Source organism: Corticium candelabrum, chromosome 7 (genome assembly GCF_963422355.1).
Source record: "Corticium candelabrum chromosome 7, ooCorCand1.1, whole genome shotgun sequence".
NCBI classification, from domain to species: Eukaryota; Metazoa; Porifera; class Homoscleromorpha; order Homosclerophorida; family Plakinidae; genus Corticium; species Corticium candelabrum.
The window spans coordinates 3,457,589-3,476,522 of NC_085091.1; the positions used below are offsets into that span (position 1 = coordinate 3,457,589).

Here is an 18,934-nt window from a genome sequence, read left to right on the forward strand (position 1 = left end):
AGGGAGGGAGGGAGGGAGGGAGGGAGGGAGGGAGGGAGGGAGGGAGGGAGGGAGAGAGAGAGAGATGTAATATATATGGGATTTGTAAAGTAGATCCGGTGAATAGATCAGTTTTAATTTTTTCTTGTTCCTGTCTCTTGTAACATGAAGGTGTTCCAAAGTATGGCGCGCCATGTGTGTCAAAAGTCGTTTCGTCGGCTCATTGATGTCGATTCGTCGGCTCGTTGATGTCGTTTCGTCGGCTGGTTGATGTCGTTTCGTCGGCTGGTTGATGTCGATTCGTCGGCTGGTTGATGTCGTTTCGTCGGCTGGTTGATGTCGATTCGTCGGCTGGTTGATGTCGTTTCGTCGGCTGGTTGATGTCGTTTCGTCGGCTCATTGATGTCAGCGGGTGGCCTCAGGGTGCGTGACCATTTCGTCCATTCCATTTTCAACAATTGAATAAATATTGAATTAGAAATTGAAAATAGCCTAGAAGTTGCTTGTAATCTCAATATTCAATTCTATTAAAAATTAAAATTGACTGATTGACAAACTATAATTATCTGCGGATTATAATAAATATTGAAAACATACTTAATTTCTAAACAATTTTCTATTTCAATTCAATGCAATATTGAAATTGCAAGCACGTTAGTTTAATTTTCAATGTTAAATTCAATAATCAATTTAAATTTAATTTAATTTTAAATTTTATTTTTTTTTTCAATTTAAATTTTAAAAAGTACATTTTGATTAAAAATTGAATGTCAAATTAAAAATTGACTGGCGTTGTTTGCTTTTACCTGCGAATTTTCAACACTTGCTGTGTCCACTGTGGACGCGGGCCCGCCACACGCGGGGAAGTCCATAGAGGCACTAACCTTAGTGGATACAACAGATCAACAATTCACAGGTAAACACTTTGTGTTATGATAAGGTTCTTACAGGCCTGTACAGGCACCTCTACACGTTGTTGTAAACATTGTTGTCTAGAGATGTACGCATTTTAATTAACACGTCGTAGCTTGTTGTATCCACTAGGGTGCCTGTTATATTATAATAAGAAAGCCTTTATACAGCCTTTAGGGACTTCCCCGCGTGTGGCGGGCCCGAGTCCACAGTGGACACAGCAAGTGTTGAAAATTCGCAGGTAAGAGCAAACAACGCCAGTCAATTTTTAATTTGACATTCAATTTTTAATTTGTCTCAAAAATTAAAAATGGAATGGACCAATTGGCCATGCAAATTCAAAATTCAAAATTTAATTTTTAAAATTTAAATTAAAAATAAAAATAAAATTTAAAATTACATTAAATTTAAATTGATTATTGAATTTAACATTGAAAATTAAACTAACGTGCTTGCAATTTCAATATTGCATTGCATTGAAATAGAAATTGGTTAGATATTAAGTATGTTTTCAATATTTATTATAATCCGCAGATAATTATAGTTTGTCAATCAGTCAATTTTAATTTTTAATAGAATTGAATATTGAGATTACAAGCAACTTCTAGGCTATTTTCAATTTCTAATTCAATATTTATTCAATTGTTGAAAATGGGATGGACGAAATGGTCACGCACCCTGAGGCCACCCGCTAACATCAATGAGCCGACGAAACGACATCAATGAGCCGACGAAACGACATCAACCAGCCGACAAATCGACATCAATGAGCCGACGAATCGACATCAATGAGCCGACGAAACGACTTTTGACACACATGGCGCGCCATACCAAAGATCTGTGTGGGTGAGTGTTGGCGTTGAAAACACGTACTTTACACATGAAGATTTGCAAAGATGTCACAGAGTTGGATTTGTCTCAGTGTTTAATTAATTGCAGACCACCTTGTAGATTTAATTACTATGACACCTTGTAGATTAGATACTCTCTGTTAGCGTTGACCTTGCTCTTTAAAATTCTGTAATATCTTCTGCGCAATACAGCAGACAGTGAAGATCTTGGTATCAAGAGAATCCGCAAGTTCCCGGATTTTCTATAGTTAGGTTAACGACGGCGTATGTATTGCACAGGCGGTTTGATAATACTTTGGCATGGTTCTCAACTCATTAAGAAAGAATGGTCTTACAAAAAGAATGCTGCTAATAGAGGAAGTAGCCAATTAGCAAGTCAATCTAGGCCGCTTTGACTTCAAGGAACTCACAGTCGCTATGGTTTCGCGAGTATTTGCTTGGTATTTCTGATTCTTCTGCTCGTTCTGTTTCGTCTTGAAAGCTTGCGACTTTCTCTATCGTTACCTACCATCTTGTATTGCAATATGACCTCTATAGTTAATGCATATCAGTTAACATGTGAGTGTGATAAACAAATACAGCAGTCACTTTCGAGCAAAAGGTCAACGCAAACAGAGAGTAAACCAAACGTAAAACAATCATGAATGAACCATAATTGCTACGTAAATGCGCCGTAATTGCTACGTAAATGAGCGGCAATTGCTACGTATATGCGCGTAATTGCAACGTAAATGAGCCGTAATTGCTACGTAAATGAGCCGTAATTGCTACGTAAATGAGCCGTAATTGCTACTTATAGGCGCCGTAATTGCAACGTAAATGACACGTAATTGCTACGTAAATGACCGTAAATGAACGTAAAGTGGCCATTTATGAATAAATACGTCTATTTACGAGTAGCATCGGCGTAATTCACGGTTTCAATACGATGATCGTAAATTCGATTTACGTGCTATTTACATCGATTTACGAGCGTGCGGGCTAGTAGTGATGACCGGGGTCGCTGAGAAGGATCACGTTTACCGTCCTAGCATAACCGTTTCAAGCCTTTGGAAGTCCCACGTCTGGAATCACAGTCTTTACTAATCCTTCTTACTGTGGCCTCTAGCAAAGCTCAGTCTTACTTCGTTTACTTCTCGCATGGCTGTCCGATGATTGATGGTGTCCGATAACAGGGGCGTCGCTCTAGTGTCATATTCTATCAGTATGCTAATGAGTACTACGGGTAGTCCCAAGTCCTTTACTCTACTACAGGCGGGATGATCCCAGACCCCTCCGCCGTTCGCTCGAGTCGACACGTATGGCGATTGCTCCGCTTGCTCGATTCCAAAGATCTTCTTCTCTTTGTATTTTGTCAACAGGCCGCTTCTTTACTCATTTGTTTGGCAGACAAAACCGAAAGCTCCAATCTACCGCTCCTGATGACTGTCCTGTAAACAGTCACAACGAATGGGACCATCTGGAAGAGGTTATTGTCGGGCGAGCAGAAGGTACGTATATACCGCCGTATAGCCTGGAAGTAGAGGCAATTTGCGACGATGAGTTGTCATTTTACGAGAAGCATGCTGGACAACCGTTTCCTCGTGGAGCTGAAGCAGAGTCAGAGGTTGAGGAATTCTGTAGGGTGCTCGAACACGAAGGAGTGACTGTCAGGCGACCGGATGTTCAAGATCAGTCTTTCGTTTACTCGACACCCGACTTCAGTAGCTCGGGCATGCACAGTGCCATGCCTCGTGACATCATTCTGACCGTTGGTAACGAACTGATCGAATCCCCAATGGCGTGGAGAAGTCGATTCTTCGAATACCGTGGCTACCGCAATCTCATGAAAGAATATTTTCAAAGAGGAGCAAAGTGGACGACAGCTCCGAAACCGTTCATGTCTGATCAACTATACGACCAAGATTATGTTGGCACATCAGCCGAAGATCGTCGTTCTCTAGTAGCCAAAGGAAAGTTTGTGACAACAGAGTTTGAGCCATGCTTCGATGCAGCCGATTTCATGAGATGTGGACGAGATATCTTCGCTCAGAGAAGTCAAGTGAGGACTTTACGTTCTAAGTAATAGAGTTAAGCCTAGTTCACAATACGACGCTGACGTTGACGCTGACGATGACGCTGACGATGACGATGACACTGGCGTGAGCGTCGTATTGTGAACATGTCAACGTCGACGACGTTCGTCGCAGCGTTCGTCCAGCGTTCGTCCAGCGTTCTTGACGCTGGAGTTGACTCGAGTTCAACTCTAGCGTCGATTCCGGAAGTGTACCAACGTAACCGGAAAACACGTGATTACTTTCTACAAATCAAAGAACAGTCTTATCAAATCCCGGATTTCGCATGGAGGGTCTAATCGACAGCGTGCGGAGTTATCCGTGTCTTTGGCGCGTACATCTAAAATTCTCCCTGTTGCCGCCTTCGTTGAAAGATTGGTCTGACCCACATTTGCCGTTGTTGATATTCTCTAGCTCTACGCCTACGGCGACGAATGAGAAATAGAAGAATTACAATTTCTTCGTCCATCTACGATACACACGTGGTGTTACAATAACGTGCGTTAGCATGCGCTCAACGCTCGAGTATCCAGACAGGTGCTGACCAACGTCTCCTGACGCTCACGGAAAATATTGTGAATGGTACAACGTCATCGTCAGCATCAGCGTCAGCGTCAATGTCAACGTCCAGCGTCATCGTCAGCGTCAACGTCAACGTCAGCGTCATATTGTGAACTAGGCTTTAGAGAATGGTTGCAGGGATCATCAATGATTAAGTTAATGACACGAAGCCCGAGGGCGGAGGGGTTAGTTCCTCTATTTAACTAATCTACAAGGTGTGATAGTAATTAAATCTACAAGGTGGTCTGCAATTAAACACTGAGACACATGTGTAAAGTATGTGATTTCAACGCCAACACCCAGTCACACAGGGCCAACCTGCTGTTATGTATGTTCATATGGCTTGTAAGGTTGGGTTTTGCTGTGTTTTTCTCTTCTTTCTAAGCTGCTCTTTTCCTCCAATGCCATTTGTAAAAAAACCGGAGGTAGCATCTAGTGTGCTGAAGTACTCACAGCCTGCTAAATCTGCAAATTTTTCTTCTGGTGTCTTGATTTGATAGTGTTCTTGTTGAATCGAGTTGTGTAGAGCACTCGGATCCATGCAGATGCCTAGCTTGTCTGTTCCTGGCTTAAATTTACTAGTACGGTAGAGTGGGACTGGCTCATGCTGTAGCCTCTGTTACCATGGCAAGGATATTTTCGTCTACCATTTCCTCCAGCTGTGCCTTCAGTTGTTGCCTGTACTTGAAGGGGACTCGTCTAGCCGGTTGTATGGTTGCTTGAGCATTTTTCTGCAGTCGAATCGTATGTTTACCTGGAAGTTGTCCGAGTCCTTGAAATACATCGATAAATTGACTGATTGCTTCTGGTAGTTCTTGAATTTTGTTAACTGACTCTGCTTGTTGAATGATACCAATTTTCCTTAACGTGGGTAGTCTTATCAAGGCCTCCACATTTTCTGCAACTACAATAAACTCCATCTTTCTATTCACACCTTTGAATGTTGTTTCTAGGGATTTTATCCCTGTAACTGTCAGTTGTGTCCCTCCATATGCCGTTAAGCGAGTAGTGGTTTGCTCTGGGGATCCTCACACAATACCTTGTATATATGCCTGGAGAGGATGGATGTTGCATGTGGCACCTGTGTCAGCTTTGGCTTTTAGCCCTATACCATGTATGTCCAAGATGATATGACACACCCTGTCGTTTACTGTATCAGAACGTCTACTAATTATGTAGGCAAAGTGGTCTTTGGCTATTTCCTTCTCCTCATTAGTGCTGATTTCGCTAGGCGTCACTGTGTTGGCGGTCTCCTTCTTGCTGCGCGTTTCAATCCCGCGTGCCTCTTTTTCAGCCTTCTTGCAAGCCTCCGCTGCATGATTCAGCTTGTTGCAGTAACTACATCTCTTGCCCCATGCTGGACAGGCTCGTGGCTCGTGTCTTGTCGCGCAATAATAGCATAATGCCTTGTCGGCGCGCTTTCGATTCTTTTATCGTGTGCGCCCATGCAGCTTCCGAATCTCATTCCTTTGTTGGGGTACTCGGCGCCGCCATGCAGGTGAGATATTATGTTGTCGCTTCCATAGAACGGCACATATCCACAGCATTTTCTAACGTGAGACTTTATTCTTTAAATCTAGACGAGACGTGACCTAGTCTCGCGTAGCTGTCTACGCGAGACTGCACAAAATGTTATCACCATTATCATCATCCTGTAATTTATTGTGATCATTTAATTAAGTTTGCAAGACTGGGTTTACGAAACTAGACAAGGTCTAAAAATGGGCGTGGTTCAAACACCTGTCCTCGTGGTGTATACTTCTATACGCAAACAGCTTGCCAATTGATAGTACAAGTAATCGTAGACTTACAGTTACCAGGACGAAGACTTTTTCTCTTTAGACATTTGCTGGCACATTGATAGAAAGGACTATCTAGAAGATCTCTCCTTCTCTAGTTTAGTTAAAGACATCTAGATTGTCTTTTTTATGTTTGTCGCTTCAGCAAATTGTTACTTTGTTCTTTTGACTAACTTTTTCATCTGTAGGTAACAAACAAATTTGGCATTGAGTGGCTGCGACGCCATCTTGCTGACGACTACCGCATCCACGAGGTGTCATTCGACGATCTCAATCCCATGCATATCGATGCCACTCTTCTTGCCATACGTCCAGGTATTGTGTTGTCGAATCCCAAGAAACCATGTCATCAGATCGAAATTTTCGAGAAAGCAGGATGGAAAGTCGTCTCTGTTCCTGCACCGGTTGCCGATGATTCCTGGCTGGCATCACACTGGATCTCTATGAACGTTCTCATGTTGGATGAGAATCGTGTCGTCGTTTCAGCCAAAGAATACCCAATGCACAAGATGTTTGAATCTCTCGGTATCCAGTGCATCAAAGTAGACTTGAGCGTTGCCAATGAAATTGGTGGAAGCTTTCATTGCTGGACAGCTGATGTGAAGAGGAAGAGTACACTCGAGTCATATTTCTAAACAACTTTATTCTGACTACAAACGTTGCGTTTGATTATCTAGTGTTCACTGTAGTTATTGCGTATTAACACTTCTGCTAAAATTCATCAATATATCCAGCTAGCGGATGATGTAATGTAGCATCTGTAACGGGACAAATACTACTCGCAACGTCTTGCCATAGCTATCTATTTGTTCCTGTTCTCTGGTATCCTCGCTGCAACGCCTAGTTGACGTGTCATACACCGCTACTCTTCTCTGCTTGTACTCGCGAGTGCACCCACACAAACACGCGTCCTGTGCAACGAGTGTGTAGATGTTGAACGAACTGTCTAGGGCTAACCAACGCGTATCGAACGGTTACGCTAATAGATCAAGAAGCAATAGCAGTGCAAAACCTTGGCTGGTATGCACATTGAAGTTAATTAGTCACGCTATGACAGAATGGTATATGCGACACCCACCGCCACTTACAGCGAAAGTCTAGAGCAGATACGAAAACCAGCTTTCTATTAGATAGTACAAAAGAAGCAGCACTGATTTTCAGTAAAAAATACGATTTCATTCACCTACAAATTAACGTTTTGGGCTTTCAGAAGATGACACTATTGATGGAATAAGCATAATGTTACAACCTTTGCTCTCTAGACGTTTGGCTCTTTGTGCAACTTCTCTAGGCATCTGATTGTTTGTAAAGCTTTTGAGGTTGTAAGGAACCACTATAGGCGGTTTTAGGCGTGGCATAGGTAACAGCAGAGCCAAAAACAAAATGAGATGTGGGAAAACACGAACGTTACAAATGTAGCTAAATTAGGCGTTGTTTCTAAGTACTAAACCTTCACGTACAACAAAAGAAACAGCTCGCCACCGATTTTCCAGCTCACAAAAATCTACACGTCTGCTTGTTTGTGCAGCTCCTCTAGATGTCTGGTTGTTATCGTAATGAGGAAAAACATGCACGTTACAAATGTAGTTGTTTTGAAGTGCTGGAACAAGCCAAATATCCGAAGTCGAGTAGCCTCGACGCTGGCCATCCTCACCTTACGTGACGAAGTGACTCGCGTAATCATTGTTCTGTTTGTTGGTGGGCACGTTACAAATGTACAAAGCAAAACAAGCAGATCACCACCAACTTTCCATGTCACAAAAATGTAGACGTCTGGTTGTTTCTGCAGCTTCTCTAGGCGTCTGTTTGTTTGTATAGCTTTGACCTCTAGACGTCTGATTGTTTGTGCATCTTCTCTAAACGTCTTGTAGTGGTCGTAATCGGGGAAAACATGCACGTTACAAATATAGTTGTTTCGAAGTGCTGGAACAAGCCAAATGGTACAAGTCGGAGAGCCTCGACGCTAGGCCGGCTGGCCATCTTCGCCTTACGTGTTGAAGTAACGCGCGTGATCACGGTTCTGTTTGTTGGTGGGAAACATGCACATTACAAATGTAGAGCAAAACAAATAGCTTACCACCGGTTTTGTAGTTCACAAGAATGTAAACGTCTCGTTCTTTGTGCAGCTTTTCTAGGCGTCTTGTTTTTTGTGCCGCTTCTCTAGCTAGACGTCTGGTTGTTGCCTAGTAGCAGGATGACTTCACGTTCGACTATTGGTCGGTAATGACACCACTTCTCGTCTATTGGTCGGAACAGCTTCATTTGAATCTGTGCTGATCGAGTACAAATACCGTCGGTCGGTCATTGAACGATTACTATACCCTTAGCCTGAAAATCCGAGACTCGGGTAATAAGGCAAACGTCATAGTATATATGGCTACGCCTACGCTACATAGATTCAAGGCACTTGTATAAGTTGCTATCTAGCCTAGCTTTCCGTACGACTAGTACCGTATTTCCTCGTTTTAGCGCCGACCCCGTATTACCGCCTGCCCGGTTTAGCGCCAGGCTGCCAGGCCGGTTCTCAAATATCCGGGTACCGCCTTCTGGAGACACGCGAACACCAAATCGTGAGAGTTGAGCAATCGATCGCCACGTGTCGCATCAATGGAGAAACGCCGTAAGCAACGGTCATTCGACGTGTCTTACAAGCTGAAAGGCCATTGAGTTCGCAGAGGAGAAATCAAGAAAGAGACTGCGAGGACGTTAAAAGTATACTGTCACGACTCGTTTAATTAAGGTGAGTTAGGGTTAGTACAGGCTAGCAGCAAAAGAAATACGATGAAGAGGAACCGGCGTATAGCTCACACCACTATACTCTAACAATACACGCTACTAAGTTCCTAATTATGAGTATCTATAATATACATGTTACCGGAGACTGGTGTTCAGTCATTCGACTCAAACTCCGCCCATTTCTTCAAATATGCTTGCTGACACGTAACACCACTCCCCTCCAAGTTAAAACATTGGGGATTCAACTTCAATTCCTAGTCACCGTCATCAAGCGAGTAACTAAGAAAATCAGCGGCGGCGATGTTGCGCACTTTGATTGTCTCGATTCGCATTCTGAGGTACGTAATGAGCTCCAATAATCCGTCGGTAATAAAACAAGAACCTTGTCACCTTTTTTAAACTGTCGTTGTCTTGCTCTCGAGTGATAATGGCGTTTCTAATATTGTTGTGCCTTTTGTAGTTCTTCTCTTGCTATTTGTGTGGTACGCTCAAATCTCTAAGTCATAATGATAATTAAGTAGTACGCACTTCTGTGTCATCATCTTCATGTGTCCAGAGGTGACGAAGTATGCACATCGGTCCCCGCACTGTTCTTCCGTAGACCAATTCAAAAATGGCGAAAAGCCAGTGGACTCTTACGGTACTTCTCGGTACGCAAATATATATAACAAAGCATTAACAAATCTATCCCACTGTCTAGGCTTTTCCGTACACAATCGTCTCAGCATCGTTTTCAGTAAACTGTACCGTTAAATATATCCACGAGACCATTACACATAAGATGATAAGGCGTTGAAGCAAGTAGACTGATCCTAAGTAGTCTGGACACCTCCTTCAAGCAATCTGAAACGAATTGCCTTCCTAAGTCACTCAGTACTTCCTCCGGTATTCCCAATCGGATGTGAATGTCGACGAGAGCCTCCGCTACCGTCTTTGTATCGATGTTCTTGATAGGGATGGCTTCTGGATATCTGGTCGCGTAATCGAATAACGTAGGATATCGATGACCGCCGTCACTTGGTGGTGAGATCGGTCCCACCAGTTCGACTGCCACTCTTTTCAACCGTACGTCTATTATATGCATGTTTTGTAGCGGTACCCTACCAAAAACTCCTGTCTTGTCCGTGCGCTGACAGAAAAAAAACAGATTTACACAAGTGAGTCACTTCTCTTATTACATCTTATTACGCAGCAGAAACAATATTATAGGCGAGCAATACAGAGGAGCTAACGCAATCACTTTGGTTAGGAAATTGCGCACTGCGGTATGCAATGCGCCGGGTCTGTAGCGTGCGGTCGATCGAGAGTGGTTGCTGCAAAATATAAGCCTGCATGCTGTACACTACTGCAGACCCACTCAGAATGTTATAGTTCTCAATAGTAGAGGTAGTGTGGTCTTGGCTCAGTCACCTCCTTTGGAGGTTCATTACTCTTGGGGAAGGGTGAGTAAGCTAAACCTCCCACTACCCATACTACTACGCCGCCTTTCGTTTCGAGGTCTAGAACAGACAGCTGTATTTATGTACTCATTGTTGCTGTACTAGTACACTAGTACTATACTACTGCTGTTTTACTGCTGTTGCGAAGTATGTTACACGCTGAACAGCAATAGTGCAACGTTAACAGTAGGAGTTGGACGACAAAAACAGTATTACAGAAATGGCTGTCCGTTCTAGACGACGAGACAAGTGACATGCGTAGTACTGTAGTATTGAGGTAGTGGGTCACGAGTCCCTAAAGGGGCCCTGCGTGTAGCTTCCATTCAGCAAGTTTTAGTATGTGGTGCGACTGCTTCTCTAATAGTAACTAGATATTTTAGTCTACACTAAAATCTCAGTGTCAGTTAAGTTGCAGGGCTGTTATGCATACGTATACGGAAGGAAGTGCGGCTAGCAATCTACCATTCACAGTGCAAGAATGATTCTCATTAGAATCCATTCATGTATGAGTCGATTGAAAGGAAAGGCATTAGAAGTAGCCAGTAATCTTAAAGAGAGCATGTACGACTTGCATTGCAACAATGCCATGTAGCTTTAGAATCCTACCGAAGCAACCACTCGACCGTCTCGTCAATGAAATAGGCTAGTTCACAAAATGACCATATGATCATGACATTTGTCTGTAGTTAAGCACATAATGTTTGCTGAGCGTGGAAAACACGCACAAATCTGTCAGGCTATGTCAATAAATTGTAAATCAACGCAAAAAATTTGATATATAAAAATTCTGAACAAAAATCAAGACATTGTACATTTACAAAAGAGTCAGAACTCAAAACATACACAAAAGCACAACGCAAGATAGACAAGTTCACACATACTGGTACACGTACGTACCCTAACAACAAAGATCATTAGAATTATCATAGTGGTCCCTGATTGGCAGATCTGATTTAAAATCACTCCATCATCATTGCAACACATCAACATCTGTACTTTGATATGCTGATTTACTGTGTGTTCCTACATCATCATCATCAATGTCAAGTTCGAACAAATTGTTTACATAAACACCCGACAAGGGTTCATTTTGTTTAGAGACTTCGTTTTTGTCTTTCGCTCTAATCTGCCTCAAGTTCTTCCTTCTTTTGTGTAGGCAATAAAGCAGCAAACCTACAAGCCCAGCAATGACTAGTACACAAAACACGACAGGCCAGATGAAATCCATCAAGCTAGTATTCTTGCTGCTATCTGCTGGTGCCGCGTTCAGACAATCAAGACAATGAATAGGCGGGGGTTGGTGATTCGGATCATTTGCGGACTTTTCCACAGCAGCGCAAATCAGATCGTTGTGATCCAATGATGTCGAGTGAAGACAATTCTGGTTCAAGCCCTCGATCACACTATAGGGACCAACCGCTTTGTTGTTGATCATCACCACAAAGTGAACGGCCGTGCTGCCGTCCGACTGCGTAGAAACGCTTGTGATATAGACGGAAGAGACGGGAACATGGTAGTTCCCAATATGGCCGCCGTTGTCTGTTGGTATGTTGATATACAGATCGTTCAACAAATAGCGTTCCCATTTCGTCTTGAACGACGGGCTGTTCGCATTCACTTCGGGAGGAAACAGAATCGTGACGATGGTATCGTCTGCCACGCACACATACGGAGTGTCACCGCTTTGATGGTCGTCGTCACCGCCATTGTTACCCACATTGGCAATTGTGACGGGTTGAAGTGCAGCCGGCGGACCAGATGGATCCTGTCCGACATCTTTCTTCTCAATAACTAAAGCATTAACCGACTTAGGAATGCAGTTCTTCTGTTGACACACGCCTGGTTGCTTGCACACGTCGAGCGGAAACGAACATCGATCACCAACCCAATAATCCGGGCACTCGCACTTGTAGTCGGCGATACCGTCCACACAAGTACCGCCGCCGCACAGCACGGCTGCGCAGTCGTCGACGTTGACGTCACACGCAACGCCAGTGTATCCGTCATCGCACACGCAAGCGTAACCGTTCACGACGTCGACACACTCTCCTCCGATGCACGGACTTGACGCGCACTCGTCGATCTCACGACTGCAGTCGAAGTTGGTGTATCCAGGCAGGCAAGCGCACGAGTAGTTGGCAATCCCGTCCGTACAGTCGCCGTAGTTGCACACGGAAGCGGCAACTAACGCCAGCGGCGCGGCAGCGCACTCGTCGATATTGCTACACGTCCGGCCGTCTCCGCTGTATCCGACGACACATTCGCAGCGACTCACACTAGACGACAGTCGGCGGCAGAGAGCGTTTTCGTCGCAGTCGGCGGTGCCGACGGCGCACGGATCCGTGCGGAGAACGTCGACGGTGATCGACGTCGACGACGCCGCCGGAGGGTTTCCGTTATCCGTCGCTTCGATTTCCAACAAATATGATGACCGAGACTCGTAGCTGATGCTGTCGTTCAGGTAAAGATACGCGACGTCGCGTATGTAAAACTCAGTAAAGTTGGCAAAACCGTCGACGTCTAGAATGCGGTAAGTGATCGTCTGATCTTCTTCCGGATTGCTCGAGCTCAACTCTGCGATCAGGTCCCCTCTCGATGCGTTCTCGTATACACCAAGAGTGTCCACCACAATAACCGGGGGTTCATTTATATTAATGACAGTGATGGTAAATGTCTGATTGTACGTCGACGGCGGGTTGCCGTCGTCGGCTACCGCAACGGTAACGTTAACGTACGGATTGTCGAGGCTCTCGAAGTCCAACACGAGCGGACGAGTGACGACGAGCCGACGGCGCGAATTATCGACCGTAAAACCGAACGACATGTCGCCGACCACGACGTACGTGTGCGTCTGTCCGACGTCTTCGTCGACCACCGACACGTCGGAGATCGGCGTGTCGACGGGAACGTCTTCGCGCACCGTCATTGACCCCGTCAGCACGATAGCCGTAATCGGGTCGTTGACGTCGAGCACTCGAATATCAAGAGACTGCGCGACGGCAAGCGGCGGAGAGCCGGAGTCGACGCACTCGACGTTGATCCAAATGTTCCCTTCCGTTTCGTAGTCGATGTTCGCATCAGGAGACACGTGTATTTCCTGTACTGTGTCGTTGTAGGCGACGAGAGTAAAGTACTGCGAGCCGTTGAGCAGCTTGCAGTGATGCGTCTGCTCGAGGTCTTTGTCGACGACCCTCAGATTGGCGACCCACGTGCCGGCCGGACTGTTTTCTTCAATCTCGTCTCTGTTGTGCATTACGATTCTTGACGGCGGCTCGTTCACATCCAAGACGAACACGACGACGTCGCGCTATAGTGTATACGGTTCAGTAATTGCTATCAAATTAGTTTACCGTATTTCCTCGAATAGTAACCGTGCTCGAATAGTAGCCCGTGGATCTGATCAGTTTGAAAAATAGTAACCCGTGGATCTGATCAGTTTGATAAAGTAGTAACCCGTGGATCTAATCAGTTTGATAAAATAGTAACCCGTGGATCTGATCAGTTTGATAAAGTAGTAACCCGTGGATCTAATCAGTTTGATAAAATAGTAACCCGTTTGTGATCGATTAGTACCCATGCCTTGGATGTCATAGATCAAAAGCTAACACAAAACATTAAGGGAACAAGTCTGGCAATAGAGCCACAGTCAGATGAAGACAATGATCATGATGATGCGGACATTGTGGTGAGAACACTGAGTACACTACCAGTAACTGAATAGGGGTTACTGTGACTTGAAAGTTTTGCATGCGTTAAGAGTGTGTTCCTCTAATACTTGCTTGTAGCAACCTACCTTCGTCTGCGCCAATCAGTGTCCAATATTCGCTTAGAATAAGTGACATATCCCACTTCCGCTACATATTGTCCGGTCAATAAATCAGGCGGTATAACTGCCTGGGGCTACTGGTTTATCAAAATGTGAACCAGAGTGTGAACATAACAATTGTTTGGGTACATAAAAATAGGCTACTACATGATTTCTGAAACATATCTGTCAGCCAGAACAAACAATACAAGTGCAGACCTGAGCAAACTAAACTGAAAGTCATCCTTCTGGAAAAAATTAACCATGGTTAGCTAAGCGTTCAGCAACAGAATGATGCTCGCGCACAGAACGCTGTAAACCAGCTACAACCTGCTGCATGGTAGAAGGTGGATACGGCTTTCCACCTTGCCTCTGAACTTCATGCATAAACCGTGCAAGCCAGTAATGCATTTCTCTGTTGTTCATAACTTGCAGATCATGCACGTACCGCCCTTGGCTGCTCGTTTCTCCATTTCTTCCATGCGTTGAACACTCTAACCGCCCATGCAGTAGCATTTATGGTGTTAAGGGAAACACGCAATCAAGAAACTTCTGAAAACTACTGGATGAAATGGGAGCTTGGAAACGAGATTGAGAAGACTGCTAATCAGAAACAACATCAATGTCTAACAATTTACTAGATTCCAAAAAATCAATAACTGGCAATTCTGCTGTTTCAATGCCCAAGTCGATTTCAGCCTACGTAAGGCTGAGGCAAGCATGGTCATCACTAAAAATTTTGCTACACAACTGACTTGAATTTCACGCCTAAAGGATATATCAACGCCTCAGCTGGGTACTACAAGCTGGTTATAGACCTTCTGGCAAGTGTATAAACAAAATACACCCCGCTCTGCCCAACTCGTTAGTAATCAGGCTTCGCTCTCGTGCCAACTCGTGGGCAGAGCGGGGTGTATTTCGTTTATACACTCGCCAGCAGTCTATAACATATACTTGTTTAAGCTCTTTACTTCAACTTGAACCATATGATAGCAAACATTGAAAAATTGTAACCCATGCTCGATTAGTAACCCTGCTTACATAGTAACTCGTGGTTCGGATCTCGTTAAAAATAGTAACCACGGGTTACTATTTGAGGAAATACGGTAGTTAAATCTTAATTAATTTATGACCTACCTGATAAGTCAGTTGAGGAGAACCGTTGTCAGTGGTCATGATTACTATAGAGTGTGTTGTCTCCTCCTCATGGTCCAAATTGGTACCACTCGCAACCACGAGCTGATCACCGTTAATTGCAAACAGACCTACAAGCGAATTCGCATTTCATGAGCATCTATATATGTTATGTGCAGAGTGTGGATATGGACAAACCTACGATTTCTAGTTTGTGGGTAATTTTAGGGTTAGGGTTATAGGTTAGGGTTAGGTATGCATGGTTTGTATTGGCGATCCATGGTTTGTACAGGCAATCCATGGATTGTCCAAATCTGCGCTTTGCACACAACATATGCATCGCACCAGAGTCTGTCACAATCACAATTGATTACCTGAGACTCCATATTGTGGGATGATGCTGTAAACATGCGACTGAAATCGGTCTTCATCGATCGTGTAGAGATTTCCGACAACGGTACCGTCAGGAGAGTTCTCATCCACACCGCTACTGTTGAGGCCAACATATCTGGGTTGATCATTAATATCAATAATGTGTATTTCAATTTTTTGGCTTGTGTGTTGAGGAGGTAGGCCGTCGTCGATTGCCATCAAGTGGAACACATACCGTGATTGATTCTCAAAATCGAACGAAATCATTGACACAATGTCAGTGTCATTGATCATTGCGAATGGCACGAGAGCGCCTTCTTCGATCCTAAAAGTCACATTCTGTACCCAACTCTGTTCATTGTCTGGATCTATGCTCATTGCTATGCCAACCAAAAAGCCGGGATCCTTGTTTTCATCAATGGTGTAAGATGTTAGACCAACCTGAGATGGGGCCTCGTTCGTATTGAGCACTTGAATTGTAAACGATGCCTCGACATACATTTGAGGATGACCATCATCATAGCATCGAACCTTAGCAGATATTACAGATTCAAAAAATATCTTAATATCCATCGACTAACACTGACCCCAAGATAGTAAAACTCTTCTTGTTCATAATTTAAAGTTGCTTGGCTTACAACAAGAGTGCGGTTGTCTATAACCTAATACACAATGCCATTTACACTGTTTACATTTTCAGAGTGGAATATAAGGCAAAATTTTGGTCAGACATCGTGCTCTAGCCAAAGAGGTTGACCTGACATAAAATTTAGGCATCCAATCTTATTTCATTTCACAATCCTTTCTTGCAATTATCGATGTCAACATTTACCGTATTTCTTTGAATAGTGGCCGCCCTCATTTTGAAGCCGCAGCTGAAGAGACTTGTTGAAAATAAAGGCCGCCCTTGGCCGCACTAATCTGCAAAGTTACTGGCCACACCCATATCGCATGCTTCCATATGCTTCTGCATCAATCTCATCCTATTACATGCACTCGTCTATCAATTATAACATAATAGTTGTGGCGTTTACGGCTAAACCTGCCAAGTTGGCACCTTCAAAAGTGGCCAACTATGTCAATTCAAAGAAATGTGACGTTTGAGTACCAATGTGTCATGGTGTTAAGTAGAGACATAAAAACAGAGGCCGCCCTCGCTTAGAGGCCACATTTCCATAACCTTGTTAAGAAATAGAGGCTGCGGCCACTATTCAAAGGAATACGGTAGTTCACAATTCTTTATTTTTTGCATCATATTCACTACTGTATTTACTTGGTATCAAAATAAAACTGTCACAGTATTACAGTATTGACATTGATGCATCACGCTTCTGGAGATCATTAAATCTACAATTAGATTTTGCCTGCTGCTTCAGTTAGTTGTCTAGACTTTTGGGTCACTCATTGATTCCCTACCATCCATGCAATAACTATTACACCTTGGTCAATCATGTAGGGATGTCCGACAAAAGCAAAAATGTAGTCAGCCATGAACACCAGTTGGTCTGTCAATGACCAATGACTAACCATTATACTCCACTCTGCTGTTTACATTTACTCACACAGCACTAGGTTGGGACAAATGTGTCATCTGTTCTACCTTAAATGGCTGATGGTCTGAGTCGAGTACAACGCAACGATGTGTCTGGATTAATCCCAGCTCGTTGTCCGGATCACTGACAGTCAGATGACCAACCGTACTATTGACGATGCTTCCCTCAACAATCTACAACAGAAAAAATGTTCACAACTTAATTAACCACGTCGCTTGGCATACTGCAATAGATAAACCTCGTTTCCACTCAGAGTAACGTTGCTAGGTGCCTCGTTGACATCCAAGACATTGACTGTAACCGTTCCGGACAATGAGTACGGTGGTGTACCTGAATCTGTGCTAACAATTTGTATCGTGTACGCAGAAATTGCTTCATAATCCAACAATTCCTTTGCGCCAACTGCCAGTTCTCCGTTTGCTGCATTGAGACTGAAAACGGACAGCAAGTCTGCGCTAACGCGCTGCATATCGAGCCTAGAACAAATGCATTCGAAATACATTTTGGGAACAAGAAAATGATGGTCAAACCCTGCAGAAACTGCTTCGATTCTGTATACATGACTCTGTCCGTAATCGTCGTCCATGGTCTGTAGCTGTCCAGCAAACGTGGCTGCCATGCTGTTCTCTGGTACGGACACTGTACCTGCCACGTTAATGGCTGAAGGTGGGTCATTGACGTCTGTTACATTTACCTAAAAATCAAAATTGCAAACAAAAAATTGGTATTCTGAACAAGAAAAACCTTACCAGCCTTGTTGTTTTGGTATTACATGTCACTTTAGTTTTGGTTTTTAGTTTTTCAAGACAGTTTTAGTTTTAAGTTTAGTAACTTTTTGCTGTAATTTTAGTTTTAGTTATGAATTATAGTTTTACATATATCTGTATGCGTAAACTCCATGCATGTAGTTACTACTAATATGAGAACAGGTGCACCATGCAGGTATACATGCAATAATTGCAATGCAGTGAGAGCAAGAAAGACCATGTGTGTGTGTGTAGTGTTAACAAGCACTTGATGCCAAACTGTTCATTGCACACAGGCAAATGCTATAAAATTGAATAGCTATTTGTAATGGTCATTGCCCAAGACACAGGTTATGTTACTCATAACATGTTCACTTCTACTTTGATTCATTTATTCACAAAACAGACATATATAGGCCACATTCACAGGCCCTGTTCCGAGTCAAACAACTTTCTCTAAACGGTAGTCAGATAGTCTATTGCGAGCTCCTTGCTGTTGAAAAAATGTTGTGGGTAAAGCACCAGACAGGCGTGGTCTTTGCACAAAAAACGGCACACGGTCAAGTAATATCGTGCAATTGTCAAAAATGATTAACCTCGTGAATTAAAATAGATTAGCCTAATACTAAAAATTAAACCAGGATGTTTTAGTTTAGTTTTAGTACAATTACTTTGGTTTTGGGTTAACCAAAATTAAAGCAATTGGTTTCTTGAATTTTAGTATTAACCAGAAACTAACCGTAACCAAAAGAACGTGAGTTAACTTACCTGAAACGCTTCTGATATTGAGAGACCACCATTGTCTGTCGTGTGAACTGTCAGTTGCCACGACTGTTGTGCCTCGTAGTTAAGTCTCCGAACTGTCTCCAACACATTCCCATTGATCACAAACGGGAAACTGGGTTGAGCAGTCAACAAAGTGTACGTAAAGTTCTATGGAAATTAATAAGATACTTTCACGATTACCAAGAAATGATGAAAAATTACTACCTG

The 18,934-nt window shown here is 43.5% G+C and overlaps 2 protein-coding genes across 4 annotated transcripts in view; one reads left to right on the forward strand and one right to left on the reverse strand.

The window, feature by feature from the left end:
* The first annotated feature begins 3,014 nt into the window (after positions 1 to 3,014).
* LOC134182046 (glycine amidinotransferase, mitochondrial-like) lies at positions 3,015 to 6,901 on the forward strand. The gene is made up of 2 exons (XM_062649369.1): positions 3,015 to 3,783; positions 6,345 to 6,901. Exons 1-2 carry the CDS (start codon positions 3,043 to 3,045, stop codon positions 6,789 to 6,791), a joined length of 1,188 nt encoding a protein of 395 aa, XP_062505353.1. The 5' UTR covers positions 3,015 to 3,042; the 3' UTR covers positions 6,792 to 6,901.
* A 1,980-nt stretch (positions 6,902 to 8,881) lies between these two features.
* Positions 8,882 to 18,934, reverse strand: part of LOC134181922 (protocadherin Fat 4-like) — a 28,861-nt gene continuing 18,808 nt past the window's right edge. Inside the window, exons 28-36 of one of the 3 annotated variants that reach the window (XM_062649216.1) lie at positions 18,932 to 18,934; positions 18,710 to 18,874; positions 17,726 to 17,889; positions 17,434 to 17,671; positions 17,243 to 17,368; positions 16,230 to 16,304; positions 15,645 to 16,173; positions 15,274 to 15,401; positions 10,996 to 13,638 (exon numbers count right to left, since the gene is read on the reverse strand). The exon at positions 18,932 to 18,934 is cut by the window's right edge and continues 237 nt beyond it. In XM_062649216.1, the coding sequence (XP_062505200.1) occupies positions 11,302 to 13,638; positions 15,274 to 15,401; positions 15,645 to 16,173; positions 16,230 to 16,304; positions 17,243 to 17,368; positions 17,434 to 17,671; positions 17,726 to 17,889; positions 18,710 to 18,874; positions 18,932 to 18,934 (3,765 nt within the window). In that variant the 3' untranslated portion in view covers positions 10,996 to 11,301. Of the gene's footprint in view, positions 10,022 to 10,995; positions 13,639 to 15,273; positions 15,402 to 15,644; positions 16,174 to 16,229; positions 16,305 to 17,242; positions 17,369 to 17,433; positions 17,890 to 18,709; positions 18,875 to 18,931 lie in introns of those variants that run through there. The other 2 variants (XM_062649217.1, XM_062649215.1) reach the window with 2 other exon arrangements.